This window comes from Sarcophilus harrisii, chromosome 5 (genome assembly GCF_902635505.1).
Source record: "Sarcophilus harrisii chromosome 5, mSarHar1.11, whole genome shotgun sequence".
Lineage (NCBI taxonomy): Eukaryota > Metazoa > Chordata > Mammalia > Dasyuromorphia > Dasyuridae > Sarcophilus > Sarcophilus harrisii.
The window spans coordinates 24,647,103-24,661,077 of NC_045430.1; the positions used below are offsets into that span (position 1 = coordinate 24,647,103).

General features: G+C 35.9%; 1 protein-coding gene across 2 annotated transcripts in view; it reads right to left on the minus strand.

Moving 5' to 3' along the window:
- The window catches only part of ANO4 (anoctamin 4), a 313,523-nt gene that overhangs the window by 179,084 nt on the left and 120,464 nt on the right, over positions 1-13,975 (minus strand). For both annotated transcript variants that reach the window (XM_031940726.1, XM_031940727.1), the window contains exon 2: positions 10,530-10,721. In XM_031940726.1, the coding sequence (XP_031796586.1) occupies positions 10,530-10,584 (55 nt within the window). In that variant the 5' untranslated portion in view covers positions 10,585-10,721. The remainder of the gene's footprint in view (positions 1-10,529; positions 10,722-13,975) is intronic.

Sequence of the window (13,975 nt, forward strand, 5' to 3'; positions counted from 1 at the left end):
GAAATCAAAAAGGTAAATATATAACTTTTTTTAAAAGGGAAAAATAGGATCACTTAAGCTATATTCCACTACTCTTCACTCTTATTCCTGGCAAGATTTTAGACCATTTGAAAAGGAAGTGGTGATTACTAAGACTTATGATACCAGTTATGAAATGGTATCAAGAACAAACACTTTCATCTTGTGCACAGGAAGAAACTGATAGATTAAGAGATTTTAGATACAGTATACCTATATCTCAGTAGAACACTTGACAAACCTTTTCCTGACATCCCTGTGTATACAACGTGGACTGGAAGACAACATAATTATGCAGATTCAAAACTAGCTGAATATCTGGATGTAAACACTGATAATGAATGGATCAATGTCACCTTAATAAGAAAGTTCTGAAGTGGAAAGTCCTGAAGATTTGCTCTTGATCCCATTTTGTTCAGCATTTTTATCAATGAGTTGGATGAAGGCAAAGACAGCATGATGATCAAATTTATAGATGAGATGAAGCCTGAAGAGATTGTTATTCTGTTAGTCAGACTATCTGTAATAGGATAGAATAATGGAATATGAAATTTAATAGGAACAAACTTGCCTTGCAGAAGAAGAGGATAAGAGAAGTGTGAGCAGACAACAGATTGAGAAGATTTATGAGTTTTAGTAGCCTGTAACTCAATGTGAATACTAGTTTGATATGGCAGATGAAGATATTAATTCTATTTTATGCTGCACTGAAAAAAAAGGGTATATGGAAGGGTAAATGCAGTTGTACTGGTTAGATCACATTCAGAATGTTATGTTCAGTTATGAAGACTATATTTTAGAAAGAATCTAAATGGTATCCAGAAGCAGATGAGTAAAACGGGAAAAAGATTTAAGATTGTACTCTGTAAGGAGCAGTTTAAAGAACTGGGAACATTTAAACTGGAGATGAGAAGACAGAAGGGGCTACTTAAAGGGTAGCCTCATGGAAGGATAATGCTTGCTACATTTGCTTTACCTACGATATGATTTACATATCAAGGTCAAAGGTAGGAGAAATGGGTGGAAATTACAGAAGCTAATGTTAATTTGCTCAAAAAAACATATAATTATGAGAGTTGCCTGAATAGAATGGGTTGGCTCTAGGCAATGAACTCTCTGTCTCTAGATATAGTTAAACAGAGGGTGATATCCACCTTACATTATTTGTCATTGAGTAGAGTTTGGACTCCCGGTGATATCTATAGTGTCTTTTAACTTACCAATTCTATGAATATATGTGGGTGAATAATTAACCTAAACTAAATTAACGTTATTTAATAAAGAAAATCATGATTCCAAGCATGCATCGAAAATAAAAAGCATGTTAAAAAAACCAAACGTCTCTAAGCACAGTGTTAAGTCCAAGTATGAAAACATTAGAAAGTAAAGGGTTTGAAGAGATAGGGATTCCAAAAGGGGAAAAATGGGGCTAATACACTAACTATATGTTTAAACCATAGGAAGAAGAACTGCAACAAAAAAAGCAAGTTGGAAAATCATTGAAACAAATAACAAAATGAATTTGTCAACTTCTAAATGAAGGTAAGGACCTATGTGGTAGTCATTCCTTTACAGAATCAAAATGACTGTGTTAACTATGGACACAAAAGGTAAGAGACATGTTTCATAATTTCAATATATTTGAGAGGCTAGAAAAAGTGTGACCTCAGAGGATTCAGTCTTAGATTTAATCCAACTCAACATATTCATCAATGACCAGGAGGAAGACTCAGAAAACACATTCAATGAGTCTGTGATTTAGAAAAGTAACTTCAGGCTTCAGAATGACCTGGATAAATGAGCGAAAGGATTAGACATAAATGAAGTGAAAGAAAAAAAGACGAATTCCTCAAACAAAAAGGGCAATAAGTCATCACAGAATGGAGTAGAGGGAGACTAGAGAGGCTCATGAGGCGCCAAAGAAGAACTAAAAATTTTCAGCATAACTCTGATGACTCATGAACATACGTGGCAATACAGAGATCATAGTATCAACATAGTTTTCCTTTTATTATTCCCATCCTTCAGAAAGGGTATTTCATATTCAAGATACCTCTCCATGGGAAATGATTAGAAGAAAAGATTAGGAGAAAGTAGGGATGGAAAATCCATCTTTGTTTTGGTTTAGGGAACTCGAATTATTTGCTTTTTGTGGAGAAATTCAAAAGACTAAATCATTCAATCAGGAAGCCTTTATTAAAGGCCTACTGTATGTTAGACACTATGCTAGGCATGGGAGGCACAAAAACAAAGACTGATCTAGTAGTTCTTATAATAGAATCCAATATAATACATTTCAATAAAATGTAAACTCCTTGAGGATAGAGACTGTTTTATTATTGCCTCTGTATCCCTAATGCTTGGCATACAGTAGGCACTTAATAAAGGTCTATTCAATCAACTGGAACCTGTTGTTTCATTCTTGATGAAAAAGAAATATTATAAGGGAGATATTCAATGTGAATATTTTATTAAGTTCTTATACAACATGATATAGTAAATAGAGATTGAGTTTTCAGTCAGAAAGATTTTGATTCAAATCTTCCTTAGATACTTACTGGATTAATAATGATCCTGGAGAAGGACCCTCAGTGTGTCGATTTGGGAAATGGGGTTGTTAATGACTTTCACCTTACAAGGCTATTATGATGATAGTGAAATGAGGTAAGCAAAATCCCAAAGCAGGACAAAGCACAGGTATGACCATGTCATCCCCTACTGAATGAACTCCAGTGGTTCCCTATTATCTCCAGGACCAAATCCTCCATTTGCCATTTAAAATCAACACAGTCTGGACCTCTCCTATCTTTCTAGTCTCTTTACTTCCTTAACTCCTAATTATACTTTGCCATTTACTTGAGCTTCACTATGACAAGAGTCTTCTTGCTACTTCATGAACAAGATATTCCACCTCGTAGTTCTGGGAATTTTCTCTGGTCTTTGGCATGCCTAGAATGCTATCTTCCCTTATCTCCCCCTTCTGGCTTTTATTTCCTTTATGTTCAAGTCTCAGCTAAAATGGAATCTTCTATAGGAAACCTTTCCCAACCCCTCTCAATCCTAATACCTTCTCTCATTTCCTATTTATTCCATATGTAATTTGTTTGTAGTTATTTCTTTGCTTGCTGTCTCCTAATATCCTTGTATATTCAGCATTAACTAAAGTGCTTGGCACATAGTAGGTGCTTAACAATCATGGCTAACATTTACATAGTACCTACTATGTGGTACACCATGTGGAGTGTTTTATACTGATTAGATCCTCACAAAACAAACATCATCGCACTTTATTGTCACAGCCACGTCAGGAGCTCATAAATGCTTACTGACATTACCACTGTAATGGCAACTGCAACTGTTATCTTATTAGGGATATTGATGAGGACTAGAAATTTAATCTCAATGATAAAAGGGAACTTTCAGATAAAGTGAGTTAATCAACAGTAATAATAACAGGGAGCATCTAAAGTTTACAAACATCATCTTACTTTATCCACACAGCGATTCTGGGAGATTATTATCTTCATTTTACAGATGAGGAAACTGAAGTAAAAAGTGGTCAGGGGACTTTCCCAGGGTCACACAGGCACTAAATATGTGAGTCAATATATGAATTCAGAACTTCCTGTCTAATTCCAGCATTCTATCCATTGTGCTACTTAGCCTAGAAAATATTATTTCAGGGGAGGGAACTCTTTCTTCCAATTCAGATGAATATCTTCTCTGCAACGTTTAGACTTAGAAGGATACCTAGAACTCTCAGTTAAATGCCCTCCAGGGTCACAGTCACAGGTGCCAGAAGACTGACCCTCATCATCATCACTGTCATTGTCTTCTGTGTCATCATTAGCATTGTCATCAGTATCATCATTTTTACCAGTTACAATTTCGAGAGTATGAGGAACTCCAGGGGGGCATATAATAGTTTGACAGCATCCTTGTAATTTAGAAGACAGTCACCTGAGCCATGGAGAAATATGACTTTCCCAGAGTCACAAAGCAACTTAATTTTCAATGATGTAACTTGAAAGAAGATCTTCTATTCCCAGTTGTATTTCCTATCCATTATGATATAATCACCCTCCCTAACAGTCTGTATCCCCAGCAATAGCAAGTTTGAAAATCTAAACTAGGATAGAGTTAGAATCAGGTGCTAGTTTGCTTGAGAACATGGATTTTAAACTCACTTTAAAAAATAGATGTATACTGATAATTTGTGGCTTAATGTTAATTACAACTCTGGGCTAGAACTGGTTATTTACCTTTTAAAATTTCAATGAGTATATTTAATTTTCACAGCTTTGTGACAAAACATTAACATGTTAAATAGAAACACAATCTTCTAAGTTGTTCATCTAGATAACAATTGTGATTTTTCAAGACAAATGAAGAAGTCTATATTAATATAGGGGAAGTGGGGGGGGTGCAGTGGATAGAGTATCAGGTCCAGAGTAAAACAGACCTGAGTTCAAATCCAGATTCAGACACTTACTAGTTGTTTTAACCCCGAGCAGGTCGCTTAAGCCTGTTTGCCTCAGTTTCCTCATTTGTAAAATGAGCTGGAGAAGGACATGGCAACCTATTCCAGTATCTGAAAACCCCCAAAAGAGTCACAAAGAGTCTAGCATGACAGAAATGACTTAACAACAACACATTAATATTAGAAAGCTAGTCTTGGAGTGATAAAGATCTGGGCAAATAATTGCCTCTCTTTTCATTCCCAGGCAACTAAGAATATGACTTACAGAAAAAGTACTGGCTGAACTGCATTGAAAGAGGGAATTTCCTTCCATAAAAGCAAAGGTCCAGTACCTATCTCTCTATTACAAATTACATTCATATTTTCCACTTGAATAATTTGTTTATCACAATCATTCACGACCAAGAGAGAAACAAGACATTCAACTATTCCCATACAGTCCTTTGATTCTTTGCTCACATTGCTGTCTTTATCCGTCCCTCTCCTTATTGAAGATTACTGAAGTGAATTCTCTCCATACTTTAAAGTTCAATATTATTGCCATGTGCTTTAGGAAGCCTTCCTTGATTCTCCATTCCCAAGTGGATAATGAACTTCACTTTCTTGAACTAAGAAACTGAGCTCATCATCTCTCCTGTGCAGTTGTCACAGATTACTATGGACTGGATTCATTTGCATCATGCCATATTTCCCTTTCTTATATTGTAAACTCCATGTATATAATTTTTTTGTGTGTGTGGACTGAAGCAACACAAAATGCCCCCGTTTCCCTCCCTCTTTCATTGGCTGGACCATGATTGTTTTCCTTTCTCTTTGGGCCATTTGCTCCAGCTTCTGTGAGGTCATAGGCTCATAGCCTACAAGATACAAAGACATTAGTCTTCAAATGTCAGTACAGAGGAACCATACTTGTTATTATCAATAACTGGGGCAAAGGCCCAACTATTCTGCTCTAGGCATAGGTCTGCCTAAAGTATATATCTTTCCCCAGTGCCAACGACAGATCTACATAAACAATAGGAACTTAATAAATGTTTGTTGAATTAAAGTGCATTTTAAGGATAACCACCCCACAATAAAGAAGGAAAACCCAATTATAGCACTGGCCTTTACAAATCATTAAAAGACAGAGGATGGCATTTCTTAGAAAGACATGAGCAAGAGTTTCATAGGATGAGAAGAAACAGTTGCAATCTCCTTAATAAAGAGAATTTCCAGCAAGGATAGTATTACATATCAATTAAATGGTAAACAGAGAGAAAATAATTAGAAACAAGATGAAAGGCATAAAAAAGAGACACTCAAACTCTGGGGCAATGTAAAGAAAAGCTTCCTTAAAAAATTAAGTGCTTAAAAATGAAAAGGGAGAACTTTCCACCAATGAAGAGGAAATTAGAGAAATAATGAGTTATTTTGCTCAACTTTATGCCAATAAATTTGATAACCTAAGTGAAATGGATGACTACCTCCAAAAATATAGACTTCCCAGACTAACAGAGGAGGAAGTAAATTGCTTGAATAGTCCCATCCAGAAAAAGAAATAGAACAGGCAATTAAACAACTCCCTAAGAAAAAATCCCCAGGACCAGATGGATTTACATGTGAATTTTACCAAACATTTAAAGAACAATTGGCCCCAATGCTATATAAATTATTTGATAAAATAGGGAATGAAGGAGTCCTACCAAATTCCTTCTATGACACAGACATGGTACTGATACCTAAACCAGGTAGGCTGAAAACAGAGAAAGAAAATTATAGACCAATCTCCCTAATGAATATTGATGCTAAAATCTTAAATAAGATATTAGCAAAAAGACTACAGAAAATCATCTCCAAGATAATACACTATGATCAAGTAGGATTTATACCAGGAATGCAGGGCTGGTTCAATATTAGGAAAACTATCAATATAATTGGCCATGTTAATAACCAAATTAACAAAAACCATATGATCATCTCAATAGATGCAGAAAAAGCATTTGATAAAATCCAACATCCATTCCTATTAAAAACACTTGAGAGTATAGGAATAAATGGACTTTTCCTTAAAATAATCAGCAGCATCTATTTAAAACCATCAGTAAGCATCATATGTAATGGAGACAAACTGCAACCATTCCCAATAAGATCTGGAGTGAAACAAGGTTGCCCACTATCACCGTTACTATTTAATATTGTATTAGAAACGCTAGCTATAGCAATAAGAGCTGAGAAAGAGATTAAAGGAATAAGAATAGGCAATGAGGAAGCCAAATTATCACTCTTTGCCGATGACATGATGGTATACTTAGAGAACCCCAGAGATTCTGCTAAAAAGTTATTAGAAATAATCCACAACTTTAGCAAAGTTGCTGGTTATAAAATAAACCCACATAAGTCATCAGCATTCTTATATATCACTAACAAAATCCAACAGTCAGAGTTACAAAGAGAAATTCCATTTAAAGTAACTACTGATAATATAAAATATTTAGGAATCTATCTGCCAAGGGAAAATCAGAAACTTTATGAGCAAAATTACAGACCACTTTTCACACAAATTAAGTCTGATCTAACCAATTGGAAAAATATTAAATGCTCTTGGATAGGGCGAGCAAATATAATAAAGATGACAATATTACCTAAACTAATCTATTTATTTAGCGCTATACCAATCAGACTCCCAAAAAACTATTTTAATGACCTAGAAAAAATAACAACAAAGTTCATATGGAAAAACAAAAGGTCAAGAATTTCAAGGGAATTAATGAAAAAAAAATCAAATGATGGTGGCTTAGCTGTACCAGATCTAAAATTATATTATAGAGCAGCAGTTACCAAAACTATTTGGTATTGGCTAAGGAATAGATTAGTTGATCAGTGGAATAGATTAGGTTCAAGGGATAAAACAGTCAACAAATATAGCAACCTAGTCTTTGACAAACCCAAAGATCCCAGCTTTTGGGATAAGAACTTACTGTTTGATAAAAATTGCTGGGAAAATTGGAAACTAATATGGCAGAAACTAGGCATTGATCCATACTTAACGCCGTACACCAAGATAAGGTCAAAATGGGTTCATGACCTAGGCATAAAGAATGAAATTATTAATAAATTAGAGGAACATAGGATAGTTTACCTCTCAGACCTGTGGAAGGGGAAGGTCTTTATGACCAAAGCAGAACTAGAGATCATTACTGATCACAAAATAGAAAATTTCGATTATACCAAACTGAAAAGTTTTTGTACAAACAAAACTAATGCAGACAAGATTAGAAGGGAAGCAATAAACTGGGAAAATATTTTTACAGTCAAAGGTTCTGATAAAGGCCTCATTTCCAAAATATATAGAGAATTAACTCTAATTTATAAAAAATCAAGCCATTCTCCAATTGAAAAATGGTCAAAGGATATGAACAGACAATTCTCAGATGAAGAAATTGAAACTATTTCTAGTCATATGAAAAGATGCTCCAAGTCATTATTAATCAGAGAAATGCAAATTAAGACAACTCTAAGATACCACTACACACCTGTCAGATTGGCTAAGATGACAGGAAAAAATAATGATGATTGTTGGAGGGGATGCGGGAAAACTGGGACATTGATGCATTGTTGGTGGAGTTGTGAACGAATCCAACCATTTTGGAGAGTAGTTTGGAACTATGCTCAAAAAGTTATCAAACTGTGCATACCCTTTGATCCAGCAGTGTTACTACTGGGATTATATCCCAAAGAGATTATAAAGAAGGGAAAGGGACCTGTATGTGCACGAATGTTTGTGGCAGCCCTTTTTGTAGTGGCTAGAAACTGGAAACTGAATGGATGTCCATCAGTTGGAGAATGGCTGAATAAATTGTGGTATATGAAAATTATGGAATATTACTGTTCTGTAAGAAATGACCAACAGGATGATTTCAGAAAGGCCTGGAGAGACTTACACGAACTGATGCTGCGTGAAATGAGCAGGACCAGGAGATCATTATATACTTCAACAACAATACTAGATGATGACCAGTTCTGATGGATCAGGCCATCCTCAGCAACGAGATCAACCAAATCATTTCTAATGGAGCAGGTAATGAACTGAACTAGCTATGCCCAGAAAAAGAACTCTGGGAGATGACTAAAAACCATTACATTGAATTCCCAATCCCTATATTTATGCACACCTGCATTTTTGATTTCCTTCACAAGCTAATTGTACAATAATTCAGAGTCTGATTCTTTTTGTACAGCAAAATAATGTTTTGGTCATGTATACTTATTGTGTATCTAAGTTATATTTTAATATATTTAACATCTACTGGTCATCCTGCCATTTAGGGGAGGGGGTGGGGGGGGGGGTAAGAGGTGAAAAATTGGAACAAGAGGTTTGGCAATTGTTAATGCTGTAAAGTTACCCATGTATATATCCTGTAAATAAAAGGCTATTAAATAAAAAAAAAATTAAGTGCTGATTAAAACCACAATAGTCTACTTTGTGAAGTAATGAGCTCACTGTCTACTAATATATTCAAACTAACCATCTCTCAAGCTAATTATTGTACTGGATGCTCCCATGCTGAGTCTTTTCACCTCCAAGATTCTTTCTGTCACCTTGTTCTTTTGAATTTTTCTGTGCCTAGCATATAGACTTACACAGAGATTTTTAATTTGGGATTTCTGGACTTGATTGTTTTAATCATGATAACTATTTTAATATAATTGTTTTCCTTTATTTTCTGTATTAAAAAACATAATTCTGAGGAGAGGTCCACTGACTTTATCAGATACCAAAGAGATTGATGATATCTAAGAACTATTTTACAAAGAGACGATACTTAATACGTTTGGTGAAATGAATAGAATATTCTATAAATAAATGTTTAAGGGAAGCTACGTGGTGCAGAGGATAGAGCACCAGCCCTGAAATGACAAGGGCCTGAGTTGAAATCTGGCCTCAAACACTTAACACTTCCTAGTTGTGTGACCTTGGGTAAGTCCCTTAACCCAAATTGCCTCAGCAAATAAATAAATAAATATTTAAATGATTTAATAAACCTAGAAACTAATAGAGAATAATTCTGAGTTGTCAATTGTAATTTGCAATCTAGCTAACATTTATTTATGGTCAATATAAATGTATCTCCATAAAGAGTTGACTTAACATACTGGGCCTAATTATCTCTCTTGGGTAGGACACAGTACATTGGATCAGATAATTCTGCCCCCAGAATTGGGGGTGTTGGGGGTGAGTAGAATAACTCAGGTGGGGCAACCAAGGATTTGTTCCAGAATATGAAAATGTAAAAAACACTGATCATGCTTATTCTGCAACACAGATGCTACTAACCTAAGCACAAAATGATTAGCTATAAGCAGTGGTTTCTTCCTTTGAGGCCGTACCTCAGACTGCCCTTGCTCCTCTCCTCCTTTTCTCTTCCTTTCCCCTAAGAGATTCCAGGATCATCTATCGTTTGTTTTCTCCATCAAATAAGTTGATTGAAAGTTGCCATTTAAGTTGCTAGACTAAAACAGGTTCTTTTTGTCTTCTGTTTTGCTGCTTATATCATATAGACAATTCTTAGTCACGGCTCTGGGGATGGGTGGGAAAGTACCTCACTTGTTTCTAAAGCAGCCAAGGTAACCAAAGAATGGATCAGCTCTCCCTCTCTTTTGCACTGTGGGATAGAGCGGGCCTCGGAGTCTTTCTGAAGTGGAGAAGAATACATGGACCAGGCTTTCAATTTCGACTTTTACCACTAGAGGAAGATTTGTGTTGTTTTTTAAACAAAATTCTGACAGTCTGTGTATGCAGGGCTAAAGGACATTAAAGCCTTCGTTTCAAGCATCTCGGAAACATCGAACACGGCCCCAATTCAAACTGAGCGTGACATTCAGTTGACTTTGCCATTCATCAAGACAATGGAGGGCTAAGACACATGCCAGACTGACAAAGAAGTACATTCTGAATGAAAAGCATAGCGTTATGGAGGATCAGCGCCAAGGCACTGCATACAACATCAGCTGCTGTGGCAGCCTCCTACTCGTGTCTGTCATGCATTACCTGGATGGAGAATTTTGGTTCTCCCATTAGTGACTCCAGATGAGGAGGCCTCCATTTTTATTGACCTTCGGACAGGCGGAAGTGAAGAATGTCTGACCACGAGTGGCCGATGGGAGGCTGGACGGCTGGCCACACTTCGCCTTTGATGGATTTGCAAACGCTTTTCAGCCCCATGAAGAGATAAACTTAAACCTGGAATGAGAAACAGCACCATTCTATTGCAAAGATCAGCTCAAGGGAGCTAAAAGGCAAAGGAGTTAAGTTTTAAGTTACCTACAAGTCAGTTAATATCATTAAGTCCACAGACAAACAAGTACACATCCTTTTCAAACTATTAAAAAGAAGCGAGATACATCAAAATTTGCAGCCCAGTGAATTTTCATGGCACTAGTTTTCTGAATGACAATCCCAAATTGAGTTATTTTCAGTTTCTCTCTTTCTCCCCCTCTCTTTTTTCTCCCCCCGCCCCACATATCTTTATAGAGAAACAGATCAGTTTATTTTTTCATTTAGGACTTTAACAAGCACAAAAGAAAATAAGCATTCCTACATAAAAAGAGGTATGGAAAAAAGCAGAGCTCTGAATCTATGATGTACAGTTTGATTTTCCTTTTAAATAAATACTAAATTCAATATATAATTTTCAAAATTCTTATGCTTGTCAATAGATATAATTATTTTCATTCACCTACTTAGCCATCTACTCATCAATATGTCCTTATCTGTATCTTCTATTTTCATCCATCCTCTTACTAATCCATCCATCTGCCCACCTATCTACCTACTCATCCATCTACCTATCTAATCCATTCATCCATCCATCCATCTGTCTGCTCTTCCAACCATGTACCTAGGCCCAGTATGTTAAGTCAACTCTTTATATACATTTATATTGACCATAAATAAATGTTAGCTAGATTGCAAATTACAATTGACAACTCAGAATTATTCTCTATTAGTTTCTAGGTTTATTAAATCATTTAAATATTTATTTATTTATTTGCTGAGGCAATTTGGGTTAAGGGACTTGCCCAAGGTTACACAACTAGGAAGTGTTAAGTGTTTGAGGCCAGATTTCAACTCAGGCCCTTGTCATTTCAGGGCTGGTGCTCTGTCCTCTACACCATGTAGCTTCCCTTAAACATTTATTTATAGAATATTCTATTCATTTCACCAAACATATTAAGTATCGTCTCTTTGTAAAATAGTTCTTAGGTATCATCAATGTCTTTGGTATCTGATAAAGTCAGTGGACCTCTCCTCAGAATTATGTTTTTTAATACAGAAAATAAAGGAAAACAATTATATTGAGTATTTTTCTATCTACTGAGGATAGAAGTATCAAGTTCCTGCCCTACCTCTGACACAAAGTCACCAGTGGCCTTGGGCAGATCATTGGACTTCTCTGTTGACCCTCTCAGGCTACTCTCCAAAACTATGTTACAGACAAGTGGCTGTCCTGCACTGGTGCACAGAATTTCCACAATGAGAGTTTCCAACACTCAATGTCTAGACCAAATCCTTTTCCCTCACACATTCCAACTAGAAACATTCCTATTTCTATTTTTAATAATAGCTAGCATCAGTTTACAAAGTACTTCATGTGTGGCACTGCATCTGGAGTTAGAGAACTAGGGTTCAAATATGATCTCTGAAACTTAGGAGAAGTCACCTAATCTCCCCAGGCCCCTGGTGTCCTCACTTGTGAAATGAGGTGGTTTGGATTTTAGATTGAATTTTTCTTCTAGTCACAACAAACCAGTGATGTCATTGAACCCATTTTATAGATGAAGAAAACTGAGGCAGGATTATCATATAATGATAGTTTTAAAGTTGAAAAGCCCCTCTGAGATCTAGTTTAATTTCACAAATGAAGAAATAAGGGGACAGGGGTTTAAGTAACTTAATGTTACAAAAATAATAAGTGTCAGAGGAAGGTCTATAATTCAGGTCTCTAACTTTCAAGATAATACATATTCCACTCCATTTTTCCAATCTCTTGTCTTTTTCTGTCAAAATGTTTATCTTCACATATCTGTCTGCATATACTTATAGGTACTCACGTATATGTCCAGTTTTAATTATGTTATCCTAAATAATCATTAGACCTTAAGATCTCTAGGTCCCACTCCTTTCTCTAGAAAATCCCAAAGGGAAAGAGGCAGACATAACTCTTTTTTTTTTTTTCCTTATGGATAAACTTGGATGAGACTTTTAAAACTGGAGAACCTAGGTACAGACTCTAGGATCTCCTCAAGAGCAAATCTCCCTCTGAAAAGATCCAGTGAGATGTACAATCTACAAATAAAAGTGCTAAGAACCTCAGGCGTTAGTTATGTGTAGGTTGTACATCCTGAATTACTCTTCCTCCTTTCCTCACTCCAGTAATTTAAAAAATGACAACTATTAGGACTACAGAGAAACACAGATTTGCATGAACTAATATGTAGAATAAAATGTCAAGAACCCAGGAAATAATATATATGGTAATTACAGAAATGAACAGATAAATGAATATATGAAAGAAAAAAATATTAAGGGTCTATTTTTGTCAGGTATTATACTAAGCACTGGTGACACAAATACACAAGTGGGATAGTTCCTGATGTCAAAGAGTTCATATCATAACATATATCAGAGAATGGTCAGAGAAGCAACACAGAGAATGGGAGTGAAGTCATTATGATGTGTGGAATGGGGGACAGATATAGTAGGAATTAGAGCAAATGGCAAGACACCAGGAATGGATGCTATATGGAATGTGTGGAATAGCCAGCGGGATATGGTAGGTTAGTTGACTTTATACTTATAGTTTCACCAGAGAAGAAATATAAGAAAGGATTCTCTTCCCATCTCCTTCACGTCAGCCCTTCATTGTAAGGCTGAACTTTTTTTTTTTTTGGCTATATTGATTAGTTGAACTGAACTGCTTCCTCCATCACCCATCCCGACTTCAATTTTTTGTTATGGAGAGATGGAATGCAGAGGGAACTGGCAGAAAAGCAAAATGTCAATAAAGATTTTAAAAACAGAAATGGGAGTTCTAACATTATCACTGTAGTAAAATCTCATTAAGTGTCTTGTTCAAGAACAATTCCCTAGCAAATAAAGCAGTAATCCTGATCTTAAAACTGACTCCCAATTCTCTTATGGAGATAAAAGAGGCTGACAGAGAAGAGGGGACCAGCAGAGCAGTTCATCCCTCTGCCCATTCATTTAGCCTTTACTGTATACCTATTATGGGCTGGGCCCTGGCAATACAGACAAAAACAATAAATAGGCCCTGCCCTCAAGAAGTGTGTGTTATATTAGGGGAACCAGCACTTATGATCATAAGAAAACTCAAATATTTATAAGTAAATACCGAATCATTTCTAGAAAGGGTACCACAAATGGGGGAGGGTTTGGAAATCTTGAAAGACATCAGGTAGGAAGAGTCTCTTGAA